This window comes from Puma concolor, chromosome B1 (assembly GCF_028749965.1).
Source record: "Puma concolor isolate L17-30 chromosome B1, mPumCon1.1.hap2, whole genome shotgun sequence".
Taxonomy (NCBI): domain Eukaryota; kingdom Metazoa; phylum Chordata; class Mammalia; order Carnivora; family Felidae; genus Puma; species Puma concolor.
Genome location: NC_141670.1, coordinates 104,293,908 through 104,320,972, shown reverse-complemented (window position 1 = coordinate 104,320,972; position 27,065 = coordinate 104,293,908). Strand labels below are relative to the sequence as shown.

At 38.6% G+C, this 27,065-nt stretch overlaps 1 protein-coding gene across 3 annotated transcripts in view; it reads right to left on the bottom strand.

The window, feature by feature from the left end:
• Window positions 1-359: 359 nt before the first annotated feature.
• The window catches only part of TNIP3 (TNFAIP3 interacting protein 3), a 56,065-nt gene continuing 29,359 nt past the window's right edge, over window positions 360-27,065 (bottom strand). For 2 of the 3 annotated variants that reach the window (XM_086704302.1, XM_025921309.2), the window contains exons 7-12: window positions 22,685-22,804; window positions 19,713-19,838; window positions 15,376-15,426; window positions 14,364-14,462; window positions 10,885-10,945; window positions 360-1,224 (exon numbers count right to left, since the gene is read on the bottom strand). In XM_086704302.1, the coding sequence (XP_086560428.1) occupies window positions 1,193-1,224; window positions 10,885-10,945; window positions 14,364-14,462; window positions 15,376-15,426; window positions 19,713-19,838; window positions 22,685-22,804 (489 nt within the window). In that variant the 3' untranslated portion in view covers window positions 360-1,192. Of the gene's footprint in view, window positions 1,225-10,884; window positions 10,946-12,528; window positions 14,236-14,363; window positions 14,463-15,375; window positions 15,427-19,712; window positions 19,839-22,684; window positions 22,805-27,065 lie in introns of those variants that run through there. The other variant, XM_086704303.1, reaches the window with a different exon arrangement.

Below are 27,065 nucleotides of genomic sequence, written 5' to 3'. Positions count from 1 at the left end.
AAGCTCTTTCACTTCTCCATTACACGAAGTTTCAAGTATATTCAGAAACTGAAAAAGAAAAGCATCTGAGCTGGAATTAAGTAGTATAACTTCGGGAAGTCGGAGCTAGATAGTTCCGGCAGTATCTTGGATTGTTTTATGTGACTTCAGGTTCAGCAGATGCTTCCGGTTTTCTTTAGGTACGTCTAGGATCACAGATACCTGTGGATCTCACGCTCCTGTTATACATCTCACAAAGAGGATCTCCGGTTGGTCGTAGCAAAACCCTTATTAAATGGATGAACGGAATACTTTTAAATCTGCTTAGTCTTTAGACATCTGTCATGCCACTGTACAATTTAATTGCCACACAATTCGGATACATTCATTTTCCATTTTAATAGGTTCGAGAAGTCAGACATGTTTTTCATCAATAATTACTCAAATCCACAGGAAGAAAAAACAGATTTAACTACAAATCCACGTATCCCCGAACTACTACTGGACGTGTATATGAACACAGCCAATACCATCATCATCACAGTAGGGTTTTCTTTCATAATCTAGTCCACCTAGAAATGAAGTAGGCTCACAATTTCCCATCATCTTAAAGGAATGATCTGTTTAAAGAACAGTTTCAAGTTTATATGTTATTCAGATTGAACCATTCATTGAGTTTCAGGAAGTATATACACCTCTTCAGTCCTATTGACAAGTTCACTGAGGCCAACAAGGATGAACACAGTATCTAATCAAACAGGGTAAAGAACCAAGCCCCTATACAACTAACGGGAGCATTGTTACAAATTTACCCCTGCAGATGCTTTTCCCCCAGGGAATACATATTTCAATCAACATATAACACCACTGCACCAAAAGTGGAGTCGCTGAAATTGGGAAATCACCTCTGTAAAATCTGACAGCGATATGCTGAAGAGAGTTTCAAAGAATGGCGCATAATCTGTCTGCTCAATCTCATGCCGAGGAAACTGGAAGTTGTGTTTGGTTGTGTCACACTGGCTTCTCAGACTTGATCAGGATCTTAGCCGTCACAAGTCTTTTCCTCTATCCATGCCACAGGGAGACACTGCCGGGCACAAATAATGGAGTAGATGGTACGCAGTTGTGCAGACGCAAGCCACGGGAAAAAGAGAAATGAGGGCCCTCGGCCAAGCTCTCCCTCCGCCCGTACGCTCTGCACGTGTGTGTGCTTCTACTGATTGACTTTCTTTTCTGAGGAGAAGCCTATGAAAAACAGCAGGAAAATGTTTCAGATTAAAAACTGAAAATTCATTTCTTTTCTTCTGGCTTAACGCTAACATAAACATTGAGGCTGGCAGGAAAAAAAAAAAAAAAAAGAGAGAGAGATTTTATTCATGAGTTCCCATCAGTTTACACTGAGAAATCAAGGGGTGGGAAATGGAGGGCTATTATTTTAAGCACTGACATATGCTTACCACTTTGTGAAATCAGCTGTGGCCCCGTTCTACTCACGCCTGAAGAGGAATAGTCGGTACTACTTCGTATCCTTGCTGGCATTTTGGTGGCTCAGGCATTTGCTTGTGAAAGTAAGTCATATATGATACTATGGGGTTCAGTACGTAGCCCACAGAATAACAGCTGTCACCTAAACTACTTTAAGTGTGGTAAAGGGTATGTTATTGTCAAAGCAATAGAAAAGATCACAGTTCTTAAGATGTGTTAATGGCCCATGAAGACCAATATGAAAAACACGGCATATTTCAGTAGGACTACAGGAAAGCACTATAGGGAAGACAAAATCAAAGATCTCCTCATGGCAACAGAAAAAATATATGTAACTTTTAAAATATAAAAAAATAAATAAAATATATACAATTATATAAATTTCAAGAAATAAGGTGTTTTCCTATTCATGATAACAATTTTGAATATATTGAATGTTTTATTTTTGCTGGCCTGCATTTGGTATTTCAAATAAACAAACGTTTAAATGGACTCACTAACAGTTTCCTTTCCAGGTTTAAAAAATATTCTTCTAAGCATGGCGGCCATTACATTAAAAAGGTATCCAATATGTTAAGAACATAAATTTGGACCCAGAAGCATAGTCCACAGGTCTAAAACAATCTTAAGTTTAGATTTAATACATTAATGATATCTTAAACATTAAGAAAAATTAATTCTTCTGTAGTTTTTACAGCACTCTTGTGAAATAGGTACAGAGGCAAGGGTCATTATCTCCATGTTTTAGATGGAGAGAGGTTGTGACCCACGAGATGATCCATGGCAGAATGGAAATCTGAACAAAAGCAAAAACAGGTCTTCAGGTCCTTGAAGAGAAGGCAGAGTGTCCCCATATAGTGAATGTGGAAGAGACATCTGTCATCAGACTTGGCTCCACAGTTCTGATGGCAGGGCAAGAGAAATGCCACAAGGGAATCATGGGTTCTCACAGTGCTAGACACAGTCTGCTTTGCCTTATTGGTTGGTAAAGTATTCTACTCACTAATGTGTGGCTTATTATCTATTAATGGTATGTGTTACACTCCATGCTTTTATGTTCACAAGAGTGCATGTTAAATAGCATGATGCTGAAGTGATCTGAATAGAACCCAGAGATCTTGGTGGCAGAGGCCATGTCTGACTCTACATCAAGGATTAGCTGAATCTGAAGTCCCCTGAGAGGAGAGGGTGCACCAGTGCAGCAGAAAGGTTAAAAGGATTGAGGGGACTTTGCTTTCTCTTTCTCTCTTTCTCTCTCTTTTGAAGACACAAAACTTAATTTAATAGAAATTTTGTAGCTCTTACATTCTCAGTGCGAACTGAGCTGTAACCCACTGCCCCATGCAGAAGTGGGCCAGTCTTGGGAGCAGGGAGGAAGGGAGATGGTGGGTAGTGGTCAGAGCTCAGGCCCTAGGAGCCCTGTTCTTCCTCACTGCTGAGGGTTAGGGATGCCACCCTCTTCCCCTGTCCCCCTCTGGGATCCAGGAAGGAGAGCAGATGGAATCTTGGGCCTGGGACCTCTCCCCCACACTCCCCTGTCCCCTCAGGTTGGAGGGGAACTAAGGAATCTGGGGAGAGAAGGGGACAGAGAAGGCAAAGATATCAATCAAGAAAGAGGAGGATCATGCCCACTCACCTCTTAGAATGTGGGTGCTTACGCATCAACAGTAAGGAAACCTAGGGAAGTAAACATTCTTCCCAGTTGAGACGCAATATGAAATATAAACCTCACTTCCCTACAGAATTTTATCTTCCATTTAGGAGGCATATTGCAATACCTAGTGGAATTGTGACTAGTCTAGCCTTATTGTGTGCATTTTTCTCATCTAGGTTCTATCTACCTACCTATATCTATATATAATGTTAACTAGAATGTTTAGTCTTTGCTTATAAATCAGTGTCTGCATAGGAATATATTTACCACCTGCATTTTCATATGTTCCTGTACATATAAATATACATTTACACTTTATTTAATATTCCCTTAGCAATCACTTAGTTTACCAATAAGCTGAACTTTATAGCATTATAAGGTGAGGACACCTTATAATTTCTCCTGCAATTCTTCTCTGAAACTCCAGAAATGAAATAGGCATAAAACTATCTGTCTCTATTTGACTAATACTCTTTATTAACTCCTGGTAAGATAATTATGAAAGTAATATATTTAAAATTTTTTTTCACATTTATTCGTTTTTGAGAGAGGGAGGGAGAGAGAGAGAGAGAGAGAGAGAGAGAGAGAGAGAGAGAGAGAGCATGGGTGGGGGAGGGGCAGAGAGAGAGGGAGACACAGAATCTGAAGCAGGCTCCAGGCTCTGAGCTGTCAGCACAGAGCCCGATGTGGGGCTTGAACTCACCAGCCATGAGATCACGACCTGAGCTGAAGTCAGACACTTAACTGACTGAACCACCCAGGTACCCCAAGTAAGTAATGTATTTTATAACAGAAAAATATTCTTAATATTTTACCCATCTGTAGTGAAAACCACCCAATGTAGCCTCTAACTTTCTTCTGTTTCTTACATCTCTTAAGTAGCTTTTACTGTTTACACTGGTTCCTGTATCTCCTCATATCACCAGGTACTAAAAAAAGTCCAACTAATCCAGCCGTCTTACCAATGTAAAATTACCAGTAATGGTTAGATACAAAGACAGTTATAAAAAGACACAAAATGAGAAAGATTCTAGCTTTCAGCACAGGGCCTTAGAATTTATTTAAATAGGGGTGCCTGGGTAGCTCAGTCGGTTAAGCTTAGGTCTTGATCTCAGGTTCATGAGTTCAAGTGCTGTGCTGGGCTCCCTGATGATAGCACGAAGCCTGCCTGGGATTCTCTCTCTCTCCCTCTTTCTCTGACTCTACTCTGCTTGCCTGTGCATGCATGTCTGCTCTATTTCTCAATAAATAAATAAATATTTAAAAAATGAATTTATTTAAATAAAATATACGAAAACGACAACACTACTATATTTTAATGTATAGCCAGGGGTTGTCCATATTGCTCAGTGGTTACAATGTGGGCTTTGGAGCTAGACTGCTCGGGCTTGTCTATGTTGTAGGCAATAACCAGCTATGTGGATTTGGACAAGTGACATTACGTCTCTGGTCCTCAGTTTCCACAATTATAAAACAGGAGCAACGGTGGTACTCATTTCATAGGGTTGCTATAAGGTTTTGAGCAATCCTGTGCCAGACACAGGATTAGTGATATGGGTTGAGTTGTGTCCCCCCAAAAGATATGTGTAAGTCTTAACTCCTGGTACCTGTGAATGTCACCTTTTTTGGAAACTGGATTTTTCATACAGAATCAGGTTAATATGACATTATACTGGCTTAGCCTAATCCAACAGGACTGGAGTCCTTACAAGAAGATGAAAATTTGGACACAGACAGATAAGAGGGAAGACAGCCATGTGAAGAGCAAGGCAGAGATTGGTGTTCTGCTACCACGAGCCAAGTACATTCTGGGGCTACTAGAAGCAGGAAAAGGCAAGAAAAGAGCCTGCCCTAGAGGATCTGGAGGGGGCATGACCCCAACACTGGGATTTCAGACTTCTAGCCTCCAGAGTGTGAGAGTATAAATTTCTGCCATTTTTAAGCCACCTAGTTCTTGCTCCTTGGTTATGGTAGCCCTAGGAGACGAATTCAGTAAGTGTTCAGTTAATGAGTTATTATTAGACGTTAGTAAAGGCCAATTATAATAGTTGGACTTTGATCTTCTGTATTGTAAAGAAATAATTATGTTTTCTCACAACACAATCTCACATGCCTACATTTCATGTCTTTCCAAATATGTAAGAATTGAGCTCTAGCTCATTAGGCAAAGTTCAACTCTGCACCATATGAAAAATTTGGAAGGTACAGAAGTGACTGGCAGGCAAAATAGTTAGAAAACATAGCCTTTTTGACATTTCACAAGGAAGAAACAAAACAAGTTTTCAAAGTTATACTAACTCAACTATGTCATAATTGTTCTAGAAACATGGAAGTCATTTTGCATCCCATTCTGATAACAGATGAAATGAAATTAAAATGCTCTCTGTAAAATCACATTTAAAAAAATTTTTTTTAACATTTATTTATTTTTGAGAGACAGAGAGAGACAGAGCATGAGCAGGGGAGGGGCAGAGAGAGAAGGAGACACAGAATATGAAGCAGGCTCCAGGCTCCAAGCTGTCGGCACAGAGCCTGATGAGGGGCTTGAACTCACAAACTGCGAGATCATGACCTGAGCCAAAGTCGGACGCTTAACCGACTGAGCCACCCAGGCACCCCCGTAAAATCATGTTTCTAAACAGAAACTGTAACCCCTTAACCTCTGTGTACTTCAATATATTAAAATGCTATATTAAAATCTAGTGCTATGAAGAGAGAAAGCCAAGCAAGTCTTAAATGTCTTGAAAACCTTTATTTAAATCATTAGTTTTTGAAAAAAGAATTTTCTTTTTGTGTGTGTGCATTCTTTTTTTTTTTTTTTTTAGAGAGAGATAGTGTGCATGTGCAAGTTGGAGAGAGGGGCAGAAGGAGGGAGAGAGAATCTTAAGCAGGCTCCACACTCAGCACAGAGCCTGATGCAGGGCTCAATCCCGTGACCCTGGAATCATGACCTGAAATCAAGAGTCGGGTGTTCAACTGACTGAGCCACCCAGGCACCCCAGAAGACTTAATTTTCAATGCGTCGCCAAAGCATTCTAAAATAACCAGAGACAGTAACTGAGAGCAAAGATGGAAATTAGTTTACTCAAAGACTGTTCAATAGACTAATCCTTGGCCAGGGAGTCCTTCATTAGGTCTACACTTATAGAGGGCCCTGCTGTGGTCCTCCTCTAGCCATCTCTCTCCCCCACCTGAGTCTGCTTTCTTCTAGAACAAGCTGTTGGTACCCACAGGCAGATCCCCAAATTTCCTGCCCAACCGACCCTATTTCTGCTTCTAGGCCTCATGTGGTCCTCTTTCCCAAGCCTGAAGTCAAGGGGTGATGTTGTAGCATAATGAGGGGTATATGGATGAAGCTGGGATGTGCAAATGGGCTGTACTCAAATTCACACTCAAGACCCCTCCCACTGGAAAGGTGGGAAGAGAAGGGGATGGGCCATGGCTCAGGTGTTCCTGTGCCACTGTTTCCTGGAACAGAACTGGTTGGAATATGAGCATTTTAAATTTCACTCTGCCATTCCAGGTATATTTATCAGTAGGAGGATAGACTATAATAGCTTCTACGCTTGATTCATGACACTTAAATATTTAACATGAAGTATGCAGCTCTCCATGTATTCTTGCCTCAGGCCCTGGGAATGTTAAAGGAGGATCTAGTGGTGTCAGAGCAATTTAATCACTCATTACCCACTGTACCTTTGAGAAATCACAAGGCTACTGCTCTACAAACACTTCATGCATAGACATCAGAGCCGCTATTTCAGGTTAGATGATCTTAAGAGGAATAATTATAAGGATCAAAATATAATGTGCTATATATATTGCGGTAAAAAAGTAAATTTGTCAGGAGTCACAGGAAATTAATAAAAAACTGAGAACTAGGGCAATGTACAAAGCACACATACAAATTAGTATTAATTTAAATACCATATTTCTGAAAGGATCATTTTCATTTAAATACAAGTAAATTACTTACATAGTTATTATATGAATAGAATTTATATGAGTTTTAAAAATACTTTCTGGGGTGCCTGGGTGGCTCAGTCGGGTTGAGTGTCCGACTTCGGCTCAGGTCATGATCTCACAGTTTGTGAGTTTGAGGCCCGCATCAGGCTCTGTGCTGACAGCTCGGAGCCTGGAGCCTGCAGCCTGCTTCTGATTCTGTGTCTCCCTCTCTCTCTGCCCTTCCCCCGCTCATGCTCTGTCTGTCTCTCTCCCTCTCAAAAATAAATAAACATTAAAAAAATACTTTCTGTTTATAATTTATCAGAAACAGAACCTGATTTTCCACTCATTTCTCCTTCCATTGTTTGATTGTTGGTATTTATAGCCCAAAAAATAGGGTATATTGGCTAGCAGTATATTCCTGAATAGTGAAAGATAAACATATTAGCCATATAGTAAGACAATGAGTACTATTATTTAAAAAATCTGTATAATAAAAAGATTTCTAAACTCATATTTAATAATACCACAAAGCTACTTTTAAGGATTTTGAGCACCTGGGAGCACCTGGGTGACTCAGCTGGTTGAGTGTCTGACTCTTGATTTCGGCTCAGGCCACAATCTCATGGTTCGTGGGATCAAGCCCCTCATTGGGCTCTGCGCTGAAAACTTGGGATTCTCTTTCTCCCTCTCTTTCTGCTGCCCCTCCCCAACTTGTGTGCACATGCTCTCCCTTTCTCTCTCTCTCTCTCTCTCAAAATAAATACATAAACATTTGAAAAAAGGAATCCTAGGGGCACCCGGGTGTCTTAATTGGTTAAGCATACAACTCTTGGTTTTGGCTCAGGTCATGATCTCACGGTTTGTGAGTCTGAGTCCTTGCATCAGGCTCTGCAATGACAGTGCAGATCCTGCTTGGGATTTTCTCTCTCTCTCTCTCTCTCTCTCTCTCTCTCAAAATAAATAAATAATATTTAAAAAAAAGGAACTCTGAGAAATTGGGTTGGACTTACAAATCAAAAGGAGCTTTCCAATTAAATGAAAGAAAAAATAAGAAGAATCACCACTGAAATTAAATAATGGCACATGAGATGTTTTTGTTCTTGTTTTTGTTTTTTGACAAGAGTGATTCCAGAGTTTTTGCCAATTTTTATGACCTGGCTTGAACTTTAAAATAGCATTAGCTTTGGAAGCTAGAAGAGGAGCAACAGAAATCAAAAACAGGTAGATTTCTGAGTAGGGAATTTCTTTCTATGGCCTGGCCCATGATCAGCCCTCTTCTCTGCTACAGAGAAGCCACAGTTAGCTGCAGAGCTGTGTTGGTATGGAGAAAGAAAGGTTTCAAATGGCAACACATCCCATCAGTTTCTACCAGGGCTGCCCAAGCATGAACTCGTTGATAGCATTTATTATGTATTTAACCTTGCATTGTACTGTGTCTTTTATCTATGATATGCAAAATATCAAATGAGTAGCACAAATAACGTATGTTACACGTTCATAGGAAGAAAAGACTATTCATGGTTAGATTCTGGTCATATAATTATCCAAGTTAAAGCCCCCATTCTCACTTTATATCAATCATTTTAGAAAATTTTAATATAGTGAGAGGGGGGTTTTCAAGAGAACGATAGGATGTGATTCAAAGATAGGTTTTAAAGTTCTATACATTTGGGGGGCGCCTGGGTGGCGCAGTCGGTTAAGCGTCCGACTTCAGCCAGGTCACGATCTCGCGGTCCGTGAGTTCGAGCCCCGCGTCAGGCTCTGGGCTGATGGCTCAGAACCTGGAGCCTGTTTCCGATTCTGTGTCTCCCTCTCTCTGCCCCTCCCCCGTTCATGCTCTGTCTCTCTCTGTCCCAAAAATAAATAAACGTTGAAAAAAAAATAAAAATAAAAATAAAAAAATAAAGTTCTATACATTTGGAATCTCATCTCAGGGCTAATTTTTACCAACTGCGTGATTTAGGCATGCTACTTAAATTCTCTAAGCCTCAGTTTCCTAATCTGTAAAATGGCATAATAACAAAACCTATTTTATGGCATATTGTGAAGATTTAAACAACATTTTAAAAATACTCAGGTTGCTACATAACAGAGGTTTTTTTTTTCTTATTATAATTTTAAATCTATAGACTGTCACACAACATATTACACACCACAAATTTCATTATGTTTCTTCCCAAGTAGACAAAAATCTGTGGGTCTTGCACACTGACTATAATATTCTATTTTTGCATAATTTTATTTAGTTTCTGAAGGTCATGACAATTCATTTCTATTTTACATAATTATTAGGTTCTATTACATTAGTCCAAGAAGAATCTAGTAGTGATATATATATGGCTTTATGATGTTACTGAATTCTCTATGCATAATTGTATTTTCTAGTGATTAAACTCCACCTCAGAGAGAAGATATCTTTAATATTCATTCTGGACCAATATAATATGAAGTGGAAAATTATAATTGGGTGGCAGTTCAGCTATTATACAACAATGGATTTCAAAAACACAGACATTATACAACAATCATTATGGTTAATAGTATGCCATTCTAATAAAAGCTCTCTGTTATGGCTGGAACCCAAGAACTTCATTAAAGCCAAGGGCTATATTCATAGTAAAAAGAAAAGAAAAACAAAGACCCACAGTTTTCTGATAAATAACTAGACATTTTATTATACAGCTCTCACTTTTTACCTTTTTTTTTTTTTTTCTATAAGCCTTCTGTAAGCTATGGCATTTGCCATTCCTAGTGCTGCTGGGTACAGATGTCCAGGTTGTATAAAGCACAACTCTTTGTTGTAGGGGGCTACATTTGCATAGACTACTATGAAGAACTCTTTGGACTGTGAAGTATAAAACCTGGAAGACTACATGTTATCCCTAGCTTTCTATTTCCACTCCATAATGGGCTCCTTATACTAAAAACCAGAATTCTATGATCTCAGATCTGAACTAAATGAGATCAAGTTTCAAGTATGACCTGAAATTGGAATATGGCTCATCTTCAGCTTTTGTGGATAGATTAAAATCTCTGGAAATTAACAACATAGAGTCACAAGTGTGTGTCACAGGAGATTTTTAAGCATGTAGCAGGCATGGATGACTTTTGACGATACGTGATGAAAACAGAGGTAAGATTATGGTTATAGCACAGTTTATACAGCCCATTCCTAGATGGCCTCCTGAGACCATAGAAATAAGTAGTAGAAAGTATGGCAGATTCTGGAAAGAAGAGGAGAATGGTAAACCAAAGAAAAGTAAGATAAAAGAGTAGTTAGTTGTGAGTACTTTCTAGGTGCCTTTTTAGGTTTTTTCCAGTGTACTTAGAGGTGGGTGTTGTGGGCCACCTTGGCCTAAACTTGGAGTCTGACATTTAGTCACTAGGGAACACAGTTCTGAGTCTTTGTTTCCTCTGTCTGTCTGCCAGTGACATTTAAAACATCTGTCTAGCGAACTCAACCTGGAAGAGTGGATGTGCATCTGCCCTTTGTAGTGGAATCACAGAGCTTTGTTGTTGTTGTTACAGTATAGCTCTACTTGAAGTTTTCATTTCTAACCCCAGATGGGATACTGACTCTGAGACTGGAATGGGAACAGAAGCCAGGACTGAGATTCATGCATTTCTGCATTTGAACATTTTCTTTTTCTGAAGGAGTTCAATTTAACCCCAGGTGCATCAAATTAGAGTTGTGTATGCAACACAACTTTAGAGAAGGCCCTCCCTGAGTACGAATGAATGTATGTTGAGTAAACATCCCGAAAAGACCCCATTAAAATGTAAACATGAAAGAATGCTCAATACAGCTGTGGTCTTACCATTTGCCTTGTGCTGCACATCTGGCGGAAACTGGTCGGGAGCATACCACTGATAGTCTGGCTGTGTGGAACAATACAACATTATAGCAATATGGACTTCAAACAAAACATAGAGGTGCATTAAAAATATAATTATACTATGTGGCTTTTATTATGCAGGCAATACAAAAGTAATTTTTGTCCAAACCTGTTGCCAAACACGCTCATCTCTCTTACCTCCGTCATCACTATTACCATCTCCCAACCCCCCTCTAAATCCACACTGTGCACTGTGCTGGCCAGAATTTCTCATACTTTGGGGTTGTGTCATGGTGTTTTTTGTTTTTTTTGTTTTGTTTTGTTTTGTTTTGTTTTGTTTTTGAAGCAGATGTGTTTTGGATATCTGCAGAAGTATAAACACTTCTGTAAAACTTACTACAGCCCATAAACAAAACAAAGCAGTTTATCATCAATAAATACTATGTTTAAATCCTTCACACAGGAGGCAAAAGAAAGACCGAGAAAACAATTACAAGCTCAACGTTTTCTGATACAAGGAAGAAATCTAAGCCGTTAACTGCGGACATGGCTTGTAGAGGCTCAGGATGGTGAAGCAGGGCAGATCTTTCTCTTTGTAGTGTTCCTCCGCGGAAACTCTTCTCTAAATCACTCAGGTGGTTTAGACTAGAGAGGCAGTGAGAGAAAAGGGCAGACTTGGATTTGCCCTGTGGGATTTTCTTCTAGGTTTCACCAGTTAAGAACATCTAGATATTGAATATCAAGGAACATGTCAAACAAACTGCATTGAATAAATCATGAGCTATAGACCTGCATTTCAAGATTCAGTTCTAAGATGAGAGTCTCTGTGTTGAACCACTCGGAACACAGCAATCTCAGGTTCACCTGCCCCTGAGGATGGTCTGTCTTCCTGCTGCCAATGCTCACCCCTGCCCCCTTCCTCCCCCAAGACACGGAGAATACAGACCTTTTGTTCTATTATTCAATTACCTCCAGAAAATAACTCCGGGAAATTTTCTCTAACAATGAGCCAACAGGGAGCATTTACAGGGCTGCCAGACCACTGAAAGTAGCCTTAAAGTTCAATTATCTGACAAGACACTAAGAAATGCTGCATTTAGTACAGTCTGACCCCACTTTACCCCCACTCAGACACCTAGACTCTTGGCTCCTTTTGGTCCACGAAAAAGCTAAAAGAGGAAATGAGATCACCTCTGTTTTTTATCTCCTCGTTTATTTTTAGATGTCTCAAATAACACGTAGGATAAGTGACGTGAGCCTCAGTTTTATATTCCAGGAGAGTTGCCAAAAGAAGGCAAATATACTGTAATTTTACAAACACTATCGCTTGTGTTTTAATTCAGGCTTAGAAATAAGCATAGAACACTAAATATTCTTTTTTTTTTTATTTTAAATTTTTTTTTTCAACATTTATTTATTTTTGGGACAGAGAGAGACAGAGCATGAAGGGGGGAGGGGCAGAGAGAGAGGGAGTCACAGAATCGGAAGCAGGCTCCAGGCTCTGAGCCATCAGCCCAGAGCCCGACGCGGGGCTCGAACTCATGGACCGTGAGATCGTGACCTGGCTGAAGTCGGACGCTTAACCGACTGCGCCACCCAGGCGCCCCACTAAATATCCTTTTTAAATGAACCCTGGGAGTTAAATTCTATTGTTATAGCAAGATTGTGTTTAACTGAATACTGTTTAACTGAATACAAGCCATTATATACATGACTCAGAATCTTTTTTTTCAAATACAGACCTTTATTTCGTGATAATTTTACAAGGTCTGGACCACTCCTCTTATAACTGATCAGGAAAGTTTGATGAGCTTTTAGACTAGGTGAATTTCTGCCTTCTTTCCATAAATGAATATTTGAAGACAATAGTCATTTTTACTTCTAGATGAGCTTGCCTGACTCATTGGCTTTATAAGTTAACCTTTCACAAGAATAATTCTGCAATTTCCCAACCTGTAGGAGATAACTCCAAAGTACATTTCTGTCACTTTCTGTTTCCCCCAATATTAATTTACTTCTACATTCTGAAAGCAAATTTAGGGAATTATACCTATGTTTGGGAATTCCAAGGAATGTTTCTGGTGAAGATTGAAAAGTAAGCAAGCAGGTAAAGAAAAAAGGATATGGGGGTGGGTCACAGAAGTGACATGGGGCAACAACACAAAATGAAGCAAATTCTCAGCAGTGTGCTGTGTCACACCGGGGTCAACTAAAGGATGCTCATTAAATTCTGACATCCTTCTGCCACCCGAAGAGTCATTACCTCCTCCCTTGGGAAAAGAGCTTTGAGTTACACTCAAATACAAAACTATGGCAATCAAAAGAATCATGCTCTCCATACATGTTCTGCTAGGAAAATCCCAGGTAAAGGGATTCTCAAGATTCTTTGCATAATTAAAAACACAGCTAATAAAAACTAAGGAGGAGGGGAGTTGTCTGAACATTTCCAAAATGCAAAAAAATGTATGTTTTTTCCGGTATAAAGATTCTGTCTATGTAGCCAAAACACAAATTAGAGACGCATGCAGACCATGGGGGAGGGTGGGTGGAATACTGCTATGGAGAAAGGAAAGAAGGGTGCTTTGGTTCTGACTTATTCAGGTTGACTGTCCAAATCAATTCCACTCACAAATAATTGCTCCACTATTCGTTTCATTTTGCCTGGGTAGACACAGTCACAGAGAGCAACTTAAGTGGGTCACTTTTTCTTGGATGCTTTAGGAATATCCTTTTAATTGGAAAATGTCAAAAACTCTGTGGCACAAATGTAGCAATGTCCACAGTAGTTCAACATAAGTTTATAACTGAAAAAGGCATCTCTCAGACTTGCTATATTCACTTTGCTTTTCTTTATAGACAAAAATGTCCTCTTGGAATAGTCAGGCATTTCATTTAAAAGGACCCGTATAAAATGTTATATGTTCGTTCAAAGAATTACAGCTTAACTTGATACATTTCAGTTAATTCATTCATATCTATGTGTGGTCTGTGGGCCCAGTGTCCCCAGAAGATGATTATAGTGTAATTGACCACTGTAACTGTAACATAGAGGCTGGGATTAAAAGAGGCTCTTTCTGTGGAGAATATTACATGCTCAGATTACAGAGACAGACATGATTTCTTTTTTTTTTTTTAATGTTTATTTATTTTTGAGAGAGACAGGGCATGAGCGGGGGAGGGCAGAGAGAGAGAGAGGGAGACACAGAATCCAAAACAGGCTCCAGGCTCTGAGCTGTCAGCACAGAGCCTGACGTGGGGCTCGAACTCACAAACCGTGAGATCATGACCTGAGCTGAAGTCGGACACTCAACCGACTGAGCCACCCAGGCACCCCTGAGACAGACATAATTTTTACCAAAAAAAAAAAAAACAAAAAAAAAAACAAAAAAAAAACAAAAAAAACCCCAGCACTTATTAGATAATATAAGCACTTATATGTTGAAATGCAAGCTGTTACTTACTGGGTGCTTATGTAGATCTTGTGCAGTCCCAGGGTCTGCCAGTGTGCATGGATCCCACAGATGGAAATTCAAGCCACAGTTACAGATTGGGAAATACATCTGAGGAGGATAATATTGTCCGTTCACTGGAAGTGGGTAGAACTGGGGAGCCACATTGACACTTCACTGATACTTGCTTCATACAACCACAGGTTTGGCTTAAATCTTAAGGTTTAGTCTAACTCTTGCATAATCCTAACTCGACAGAGTAGATGTATCAATGTAGACTCTGGACTGATATAGATAAGGCTCGTGGGTCAAATTTCACATAGGGTGAAACTCTAATTAGCTTTTCATTTTGAAGAAGTTGGAAACACTTGAAAAGAATCGAGTTAACATGATGTTTTTGAGTTATCTTCAGAGAGGATCCTTGCTTAAGAAGAATCAGCCAGTAAGCCATAAAACAAGTGTTCTTAAATTGTAGCCAGAGATTCCTACAGCATAACTAAAGTCCAGAGAGGAAATCAAGAATTAAGAGAAGAAATATTCATTCCTGAAGGCTACTAGAGAACCAATGGGACAGAATGCTTCAGTGCCCAAGAAGATACTGTATTTTCTCAAAAAAAGGCACAAATAATTGATTTAATTTTTGAAATGTAAATTGTGTAGGCAATTGCAAAAAATACCAAGGAAATATATTTCCCAGGTGTTCGTGGGTCTGTGACGAGATCTCCTTAGTGTGAACACACACTAAGGCTTGTGCTACTGCTAACACGTTCTGAAAAGCATGTGTTTTTCATGCACATTAGGGTTGAGAAACTTTGGATGTGCCTAAGCATTATGTGTCCACTGACATTTTAGTTGATAAGGAAAAGCAGGGGTGTTCTGGGCCATCTTTAGCAGAGCTTGAATATGTCTTTAATTGGAACCACGAAGAACTGCTGTGCTTGGAAATACATGCGGGGGTGGAACATAAGGTTGCCATTTCAACTATGACAAGAAGATTGTTGAATTCAGGTCAGGAGCAACATACCTGTTTTAACTGCTTTTCGAGTTTTTCTTTCTCCATCTGACAAGCTTTTATCTATGGACAAAACAAAGACATCTGTTTGTGAAAGAGTTCACATGGTTTGTTCTAAAGTTACTCTTTACCATCTTTTTTAACGTTTACTTATTTACTTTGAAAGAGAGAGAGAAAGAGCGCATGCAAGAGAGAGGGAGAGAGAGAGAGAGAGAGAGAGAGGCGGGGGAGGGGGGGCGCATAGAGAAAATTCCAAGCATGCTCCACACTCAGCATGAAACCCGACACAGGGCTTGATCCCATGCACCGTGAGATCATGACCTGAGATGAAATCAAGAGTCAGACACTTAACAGACTGAGCCACCAAGGTGCCCCCTAAAGTTACTCTTGCCTGACCCAGCCGTCAATGACCTGCTCAGACGCTCAAGGGGTGAAGCACTGATAGCAGCAATGCCAACGGTGAAAACAGTCAAGTTTTGGATTTTCTAGAAGTGTACTGGGTCTATCTTGAAATTCCCAAATGAAGTTTTGGAAAGTTGAATACAGTTTTAAACTCTTCTCCCTATTTGTTGAAAGTATTGTAAGTCTAAGTTTTAGGCTGATATACTGGGATATAGATATAAATATCTAGAGACATAGGAATAGATACAGATACAGAAACAGCTTCCACTGCCAATTGAATGTACTGGAACTGGTCAGCTGTACACTCAAAAGCGTCCATCATAAACGTTAGAAGTTGTACACGTACTTAATCCATGCCAGGCACTGATCTAAGTGCTTTCCATATAGTAACTCACCATATCCTCCCAGTGCCTCTGTGTGATACTTAAATATTATTATCACTACTTTGCAGATGAGGACGCTGAGACATGAGATGTTGAGTAACTTGTTCAGAGTCACACTACTGTACTTTCTGGCTTCTCACTGTTTAAGACCCAACCTCTTCAGTCAGAGTCACCCACTCTGGATTCCTTCAACCTCTGACACAACGACAGAAAGCTGTTTTTTCTTGGACTCATTAGTCATGCTATCGTCACCCCTCCACAGCATGGTCCACAACCCTGTGAGGCATATATCCCCACTGAATGATACCATTCCAAGTCTCACCTATCAGAATTATTCTCTACTTCCTTCGTCCTCCCATTTAACATTATACATTTTCCGTGTGACTTTTTATAGTCCGATGTGTATTGTGCACAGTCGACTTTCATTATCTGCGGTAGTTATGTTCTAATAAAGTCACCATGAACACTAAAGTGGCTAACTGAACCAGTGTTCCTAGAGAAATGCAGGGTTAGGTTCCTATGAGCCTCTGGTCATACCATTTTTGTTAACCGATCAATATATAATTTTGTTTTATGCATGATTCTGTTAAAGACATCTCACATATACCGTTGATGCATTAACATTGAACTCTTGGCCTACAGCACTATGTTAATCCCTAACCAAAGCTTATCTAGCATGTGTCTTTTCTCTGTAAGGCACAGCACAGCCTTCCTGTGCCAAGGAACACTAGGTAGTACTTCAGCACTACGTTCGAAGGCCATGTTAAGCAATGAAAGAACCAACAAAAAGAACAAGAATGAGAAAATGTGACACAAAATAAACCATAAAAAGGACATTTTTTATAGTCTGAGAGCCAAATCGAGGAGGCAAGGACTTATTGGACCTCAACTGGGAACAAGCATATAAGGTGACTCAAGTTGTTCACTGCATGTTCACAAATGACTTTAGGTGGCACTAGTATTGATTTTGGTGTGACAAATACACCTTCGTGAGTAGGCAAATTCACAAACATGGAGTCCACAAATGATAAGGATAGACTATATAGGTCCCCCTCATTGTACTGTGAGTCTTTAATAGTAGCAAGGATCATTTTTTTTTATTTCCTCATAGTATATAACAAAGTGCCTTGCAGAAAGAAAGTGAGCATCAAAATTAAATTACAAGGAACTAAAGGTGTCATGTTAATTGTACAACTAAACTCTATTTAAAAACGTCCCCTTCCAATAGACAAAAATCATTTGTGAAATACCTGTGATCCATGATCGAAGCTAGATGTTTTTGTATAGATTGTTTTCATTTAACCCTGAAAACAACATTGCAATGTCTATGAGGTAGGAACCATCATCCATATTTTACAGGTGAGTATAATGAGAATTAGTAACTCACTTTTAGAGACAGAGCTTTTAGAGTTATAAGAAATATTTTAGAGGTCATCTGGTTCAACTTTGTCATTTTACAGATGAAGGAAGAAAAAGGAAGCACAGAAAAGTTGGAGAACTTGCTCAATGTCATTCCTGATTGTCAAAGCGGACACAAACACAAAGCTTTTACCCCTAAATTTCTCCTACTCCTAAGTATCTCTAAGTATCTTGCCCTTCACCACACTTTTATTTTATCAGTCATTGACTTAAAATATCCTTAGTGATAGAATGAATAACCTCTGGTATGTAAGCAACTAGTGCCAGAATGATTTGACCTAAAAATTCCTTTTTGGTCAAATGGCCCATTTGGACCACAGATAATATGCTATTCAAATAACATCATGCCAATTCTATTATATCATGGCATTTAATCTGCTGTTAATACATTTAACATAGATTGTTAAGCCATCTACCAGTTCCCTTTGTGAACTCTACCATCGTTTTACCAGAGCGAGTGAGACTTTAGAAAAATAAATGTTTGGACTATCATTATTTAAAGAAAAATGTTGGTAGTTTTAAGATATCATTAAGATTATCCCGGGGCGCCTGGGTGGCGCAGTCGGTTAAGCGTCCGACTTCAGCCAGGTCACGATCTCGCAGTCCGGGAGTTCGAGCCCCGCGTCAGGCTCTGGGCTGATGGCTTAGAGCCTGGAGCCTGTTTCCGATTCTGTGTCTCCCTCTCTCTCTGCCCCTCCCCCGTTCATGCTCTGTCTCTCTCTGTCCCCAAAAAAATAAATAAACGTTGAAAAAAAGAAATTAAAAAAAAAAAAAAAGATTATCCCTTAGTTCATTAACACAGTTATCCCATACTGTATGTAGACAATGCATTATTTTGTTAATATCAACAGAAAGTTAGTTTGCAGATGACACAGAAATGAAAATTACTTGTGGATTATAGTCTATAGTATAATTAGATGGTTATGTGTTCCTGGATGCACTAGACCTTCTACAATGACAAGGACATTGCCAATTTCAGACATAAACTTATCATCAGTCTGAACTTAATACAGTAGAATGAATCAAGTTAAAATATGGCTGGAGGTAAGATAACTTGTGCAGTGACAACTTAGAACAAATTAAGGGAGCTCTGCATATAAAGGATACAAATTCAGAGTGATTTCCTTACCGAGAGTAATCAGAACTGAACTATTTTCACTATTTTCATTTTATTATATTTTTACCACGATTTTATTCCTTTCCATTTCTTGGAAAATAGTTCTGCCAAATGATTTTTGCATGCAAAATTAGGAATTTCAAGTGAATCCTTGAAAAACATCGGAAAAGAAATTAAATTTAATTCACAGTGTACTTTCTATCAGGAAGAAGGGGATGACAAATAGTTAAAAATTTCTTTGGAGACTAAGAATCTTGCAGCTCCAGAGCTGTCACACCATGTCCCGCAACAATTTCCTATTTACTTAGAAGTATTGGATGATTTTGCAAATCAAAAATTCTGTGGTTCATTTTCTTTTCTTAAGCCAAAATTGTGTTAGCTACATCTTCCTCATTAACATCAATATTTACCCATCGTGGCAACTTGCTGAGTCTACTCTTAATATATCCCATTGCATTTAATTGTAATGTGCTTATATTTAATATATTTTATTTCAATAAACTGGCAAATGCTATGTGGCTTCCTTGAGAGTGTGCCAGTCACATTTAGCTGGGGAACCCAGCGAACAAAATTCTCAGTATTTTATATATATAAATGACATTCAGAGATATGTATGTTTTTGGAAGACAGGAACATTCCACCATAGACCTTCAAAGAAAATGACAAGAGTTTAGAAACAACTTCAATGTGCTGGCGCATTTTGGATTTGAATTTTGAATACTAGGTAGTTCAATTCCCATTCCACCAAGATAAATATTATGAGAAAAAGATCAGAAGAACTGGATTTTATACACGACTTTGGAATCCAAATTCTTAGGTTACTCCTTAATATACTTAAGTTAAAAGAAATCTCCAGTCATTTTCATCTCTTTATGAGATTGTTTAAGAGTGATTTCATCCCAGGTGCTTACCTCTCAGAGAAAATCAATGTCAATTAACAGAAGCCCAAAGTCTTGAAAATTTTTAATGAAAAAAATTAAAAACAATACGCATGAGCTGGTAAAGATTATTTTTGTTTTGACTGATACCTGAGAATTCAGCCTATTCAACTCGGATTGAGAAGTTTGAATAATTTGCTGTAGAGTCTCTTTCTCTTGATTAAGTCTTTCACGGTCTGATCGTTCTTTTTTGAAGTCTTCTTCATATATTTGCACCTAGGAAATATTGATTTACTGTTACTGTGAGCATCCTTTTATCCTAAGTCATTGTAAATGAATTTCAGAAGAGGTACTATCTGGGTTTGCCCTATCTGAATAATCCCTATCCTCTTCATGAATATTTTTTCATGGTGAGACTCTATTCTAATGAATATAGCCAAAATTTCATCTCTTGCTTTGTTTAGAATGGTAGTTCTCAACTTTTTCCTCCTTGAGTATGTGTCAGGAATTCAGAACTAAGGTAACAGCACAGATATTTTGGAAAAACAATTCCCCTCACCCATTATCCTCACCCATTGTCCTCACCCATTATTCTGCTGCACATTTCCTTATTGTGATGAGCCCCGCCCCCCAGGGTTAAGTGTCACTATCCTGGAGCAAGTCACCCATCCCTAACACAAGGCTTTGATGTATCAAGGGTGCTTGAAGTTCTAAAAGACAGTTTACTGACAATAGCTGTTAAGTGAAGCCAGTAAATATTGGCATGCTAGGTTCCAAATATAACAATAAGTTGAACACAAGATAGAAACGAAAGGCTCATGGATGTGGAAAAACAAAATGATTGTTAAAAGGTATTCACAATTTGCCCCAGTAATTTTGGGGGTATATCATTAAAAACAAACAAACAAGCATAGTAATATTTTAGTGGAGTGCCTATCATGAAATACTCCAAATATTCCAGAAAAGCAATCAAACCAAAAGAAAAACAGATTTAATCATTATTGTTTTTAATTGGCATAGTGTCGACTGATGGCTTGGAGGCTAGTATATGGAACTATGAAAATAAATGAGGCTTAGGGAATGAGTTCCTTTAAGACAAGGATTTAAAGTACAACTTACATGGGAACTTAGTAGCTAGATTTCTGTCTATTAGTACTAATGCACACTGCACCTTCACCCCCAATAATGCAGCACATTTTAACTAGAGGCTGATTAAAGTTAATAATAATAGAACAGAATATAATAGGCAAGAGAGGATGAAATCAAACATTGTATATATATCTAGATGAAGATATACACATTTAATTTTGAAGGTTTTATTCACCAGAAGCATTGCAAGGGAACTACACCCAGCTAAGCTGACATTTTGTTTTGGTTTTGGTTTTAGTTAAGGGCTGAGGCTCATTTCCAGACAGAGTCAAACCAATGCTCTGTAAACAATTACCAGAGGCATTTGAAATGGGAGAAGCTCATCTGATCAAAACTGAACACTCTTTATCAAATACAATATGATAGCGTTGTCATCACGTCAGTCAGGTGGCCAAGATTCCAACTCAGTTTCTTTGTGAATTTAACTCCTTTAGTGTATCATGTGACATTCAGTGAAACAGTGATTGTGGCTGAGCATTTAGAAATATGCACAGTTAAAATGTGTATGCATAAAGTTAGCAAAAGAGCCACAGAAAAACTAAGAAGATGGATTCTGGACCTCTTGAGGATAGTGAAAAAAAGGATACCTGCCACTGTCTGCATCCAACATGAGCTAAACCCTTGCTGTAAACTCCATGCATGTGTAAGAGTGACTCACTTGCATGTGGGATACATTATATGAGAGCATCCAAGATGATTCAAGTGTCCGAACATAAGAAGTAGTTTTTTTTCAGAGGAATCCTGGCTAGTGCCAATGGTACTTTAGGAGTTGAGAATTTGGCAGAGTTTTAATACTCTTACTCTCTTCATAGGCTTATTTTAAACTATGCATTTGAAGCTAAATGTAATGAGGCAGATTATTCAAATGGGGTTGACAGAAGAAAAAAATTCAACTTTAACATCAGCTTCTCTGAATTTTTTACATTTACAGATAGGTTACTTCCTATGAAGTAATAACAATACACAGCAACAACAATAATACAATTGCTTAATTCTTTGGTGTATTGCATCAAAAGTCCTTGTAAATGGCCTTGCTCAGAGCAAAACAGTCAACAAATCAGTTCCAGGGACATACTTCCCAGCCCTTTGTTCCATAACATCCTCTCCCCCATTGCTAATATATTACTGACAATGCGTGCTTCAGCGATTAGAATTCCTGCCTGTATCCTATATTTATTGACATCGCCATGAACTGTCCCAGCTCTTTACCTTCATTAGTTTATTTAACCTTCTACAGGAAAAGAGATGTGTTATGCATGGGTGGCCCCTCGGCTAAGCTAGCTCCAGCTGGCTGAACTAAATTTAGACCCAGATAGGTTAGGCAGTGCCCACAGCCCTATGTTGCTGATATATATAGAAGCTTAGAGAAAGCCTCCTTTACTCTTCTGTCTACTTGGTGACATGGAGTGAGGTTGGGTGAGTGGGGAAGAGGAAGGAGAAGTGCATCAATAAATTGCTAGGTGGTGCCATCAATACATGGCGGTAGATGAGCAGATCTGGCTCTTCAGAGATTATGATCACTGCACAGTATTTCCCTTTAAAACTGTCCTCATTGTTCAAAGGCCTGGAAACCAGTGGCTACGGAGTAACAGCGTGGCTGCTACCATTTGCTGAAAAGGTCCAGGGTTTGGGTTAATAGTGTTTTCAAAATAAATCATGTCTACATGAAGTTCTCTGGACCAGTGCTAATTAAATCTCACCAAAAAGGTTAATTAGTAAGTCCTTCTTTTAACCGTATGATCTTGGACAAGCCATTCAACCCATTTGAAATTTAATTCCCTCTTTCATAAAGTGGAAGTTGGGCTAGCCGATGTATATTCTCTTATTAAGCTTTAAAATTACATAATTCTAATGAAAATAAATGCAATAATTTTGGACACATTTTGAATAGGAAGACTTCCAAAACCATCCAAAGGAGCATGAACAATGGGTCCTGTGTTCTCCACATGATCATGTCACTTTCCACTTCTCACCTGCTGTTTGAGAACTTCCATTTCTGTTCTCATCTCCTTATGTCTGCACTCCAGTTCAGATTTTCCCAAACAATCCTCCGGAAATGAAGAACACTCGATTTTCAAGGCATCTTGAAGAGCCTAGGTTATAAGATAAGCACACCATTGAACTGAGAGTTACCACATCTTATGAATTCTTCTATGATTATTAGAATTATCTCAAATGCCCCCCCCCACAAGAAAGAACTCCATTTTGATGCCCCTTTTATGACTGAATTACTTTTCTTCCTTCTCATTTTCTAGCATATGATTTTTTTTTTCAGAATCTGTCTTTTCTCCATGATGATGTTTATGTTATTCAACTGTCATTGTTATTAAGGAGGGCTTCCGATACTGATGTCAGGGATGTCCTGCTCCACCAAGCCAACCATGAAAAGAAAACATATCAATAGCCCTTTTTCAGATTTCCTGCTTCAATCAAAAGCAGACTCTATCAATAATGTTCAAACATTAGAGTATCAGAATCAGCTGGAGAGGTAGCAAATCCTTGGGCACCTTCTCCAGAGATCCTGAAACAGTTGATCTAAGGAGATGGTCTAAGAATCTGCAATCCTCAAAAGCTGACGCTGCTGGTTCCAGATGACATTTTGAGTGATACTATGTTCTACAGCCCCGCTCCCAATGGGAGAGAAGAAAACCCACAGAAATGTGAACCTGTGCAGATCACTATTCCTTAGATCTATTGTACTGTCCTCCTCAGTATACCATGCCCTGGCTTAGCCACAGTCATATTTATTCTCCAATAAAACATGCATGAACTCACTACAGGGTGTAGAGAAGCTCTGCTTTCTTGACATTCAGTACAACTTATTGGTTTACTGTGGGGTGAGGAGATGAAGGAAACAAGAGTCTCTTAGACAACCATCATTATTCACTAGACCATAATACCTTACATATCCTATACTTTGTCAGATCATATAGAATACATTCTCTCTATCCTGAAGACCTTGGTTCATGATCGAGTTCAATAAAATGGCCGCCAAAATTAAGACACAACACACCTCATCCTGGTGTGGTCTCAGCGCCCAGATACGATATGACTACTTGCTCATTATCAAATGATCCCTTTATACAAACAGAAAAGTTTCGCTTTCAGAACTCCAAGACTTCACTTCCTCTGAATTTCTTTAGTAGCTTCAGTGACGTTCATTCAGTGGTACTATTTGTAACTTACTTTCCTGCATTACTGTACAATATGATCATAAAAGTAGGAAAAACAAAACAAAGTTATGGTCTTAAATATTGTAGGCAGGCTAGGAATTTCCTAATAGAATGTGTTTATAGTCTATGGATACTGTCTAGCCTAATGTATCATTTTTCATGAAGTTGCAAGAGAAACAAGAACTTTTTTCTTCCTCCAAGAAGAATTTAAAGAAACAATAAAAGTTGTTTCATAATTTATGTTTTGTTAGAACTTGTTGTTAAGCTACATGGTTTTAAGAAGTAGTATATTAGTTACAATTTTTAAAAGTGGAGAAAATCTAGGATGGGGTGAGCCAAATGAGTTAAAGACAATCAACTATGCTGATTTCATATTCTATACCTATGAACAGACTATTTTTGTGGGTGTTGTTATATTTGAATTTCCTGGTCTACCTTTCATGCTATTCAGGCTTCTAGAAAATTTTCAAATGAGTCATAACTGAAAGGTGAGTTTAATAGACATTTATTCCATCTTGGGGTTTTTTAACTTCCTTGAACAAATACCTGTAACCTATTCCAGAATAGTAATTTACTATCAGCACAGGCATACTAAACAGATCTACCCATCTCACAATGGTGAGATGTTGGACAAATCAATTTTGCCCATGGGTGGCATTGGCTGACGAGCCTCAGGTAATTTCTCTCGCTTTGGTTAAACATCTGGCTTCTCTTTAAGAACTCAATGAAAACAATGCCCTTGGGTATTTCCTTCAAAGCAAATAAGCCGAATTGAGTACACAGAGTTGTGTGAACTTCTGAAAACCATATGTTAATTACTAAGCTGATATGCTACAAATTTCTGCTGTGGTGAATGGGTCAGCAGGGGGTCTGCTAGTGCAAGCAGGGTGGGCCCTGAATTCCAGCTGTGATGGAGGGTGTGCAAAATCAACTACCCAAATGAACGTTTTAAGTAACTTTTATTTATTCCTGTGCTAAGAGAAGAAACAATCCACAGTGTATGTATGAATAGTAATTGCTTACGTTTCATTAGATACTAACACATTCACTAAATGAGAAAAAAACCTTTCATAGCTCATCACTTTCTATCTATGCTTTTTAAATGATATTTTAAGGTATAGATGTAGTGGAAGTACAGCTGGCTTAAAGTATCCTTTTATTACTTTTTTTTCACTACTCATAAGTAATGTGTTATGCCTGCTAAAGCATGAATCTTGGGGGGCGCCTGGGTGGCTCAGTCGGTTAAGCATCCGACTTCAGCTCAGGTCATGATCTCACGGCTCGTGAGTTCGAGCCCCGTGTCGGGCTCTGTGCTGACAGCTCAGAGCCTGGAGCCTGTTTCAGATTCTGTGTCTCCCTCTCTCTCTCTGACCCTCCCCAGTTCATGCTCTGTCTCTCTCTGTCTCAAAAGTAAATAAACGTTAAAAAAAAAAATTAAAACAAAAAAAAAAAGCATGAATATTGGGGCCAGAATTGGCTACTGAACATATTATGTGCCAGCTAAATTATTTAATTAATTTATCCATTCAATAAATATTTAAGAACATACTGTGAGCAATGCCCTATTGTTGGCATCCAGAACACAGGAATGAAAAAATTAGAAAAACTTAGGCTACATTATGTTGTATTTGTGAGTCCATTCCTCCAAATAAATGCATATTAAAATTATGTTTCCTACCTACATTCTTACAAAGATGAATATATTTCATATTAATATGAAAATGTTTTTTTGACTTAAAGGTCCATTTTTTTCAGATTTTGAGAGAAATTAAACATATTAATAGGCCACTAAAAGTATTATGAGCCCTCAATACTGTGCCTACTATGCCAAATAGAGAAGTCGATTGTGCAGTCCTACCCTCATGGAGCTTACAATCAAGATTGGGAGACAGGAAACAAATGGGGTAATTAATATGAGACATTAAATATATATTAGATAGCAATAAATTCCAATGAAACAAAATAGGAATATCAGAGACAGAATATGTAATTTTAATTAGGGTAGCCAGAAAAGTCCTCTTTGAGAAGGTGACATTTGCATAAAGGCCTGAATTTTACTCAGATTAATTTCTCTCATTTTCTCAATTTTATTATAATCACAAGAGTTAAAAATATTTTACTAACTTTGAAAATATTAGACTATAAATACAGAGACACAAAAATTAAGGGTACACATAGGAGCAAAAAATGGAGTTCATGGCTGTTCTAATTTCTATAGGGTGTATATTCTTGTGTCAACATTTACAGAAATGAATTAGAGAGCAGAAGAAAACTTATCAAATAACATATCACAGATGGGAAAGATTTCAAGCATAATCCCAACATTAGTTCCTCTAATTCATCTGTGGAGGATTTCCAACAGAGGATAAAAGGGAAAATTTATTTGCTCTAAATTTGTATCTCTGACCACTGTTTCCTCTCATAGAGGATAGAGAAGTGCATTGTTTATGATGTTAGTCTCTACTTTGCCATTTTCTCCTGACCAGTAACTTGCCCCACAAACAGATCAAATGCAGCATCACATTTGTAAAGCATTCTGTCAACCATACAGGCACATACTCAACCCTTTGGGGATCTTTAAATGATCCTCTGAACACTAAAAAGATACACAGTCCACACTAAAATATACACAGTCCGAAAAGCACAGGCACTGACCACTTTTTCAAGGCCAATCACCCACTCTTGTTTTGGAAGTCAATTTCTATTACTTAGGTCAAGAGATATCTAACTTGAGAGATGAATATCTTGACTCAAACATGTACTACCAGTGCTCCTATGGTCCACATCTGATGTGGCCCTTTGAAAAATCAACAGCAAAGGATTTAATTGCTAACTTGAATAAGTGAGCAATCCCTTCCCCAGGGAAATTAAGCTATCCGTCCATAAAACTCTCTCTCTCTCTCTCTCTCTCTCTCTCTCTCTCTCTCTCTCACACACACACACACACACACACAAATGCACAAATTCTCCAGAGTCATCCTTTGGCAGCACTCCACAGGTAGCCCCTTCGAATAGTTAAGTTGAAGCCAAGGCACTTAACCACTTGTGTTTTTCTAACACACCTACCTCCATTCCTCCCCCCCATCCACCAGACCCCACACCCTAATTAAAAATTAGTTTTAGGCTTCTTCTCTGGAAGGCCACCATATCAGCCTTGGGGCTGGCCTTTAGCATGATTCCA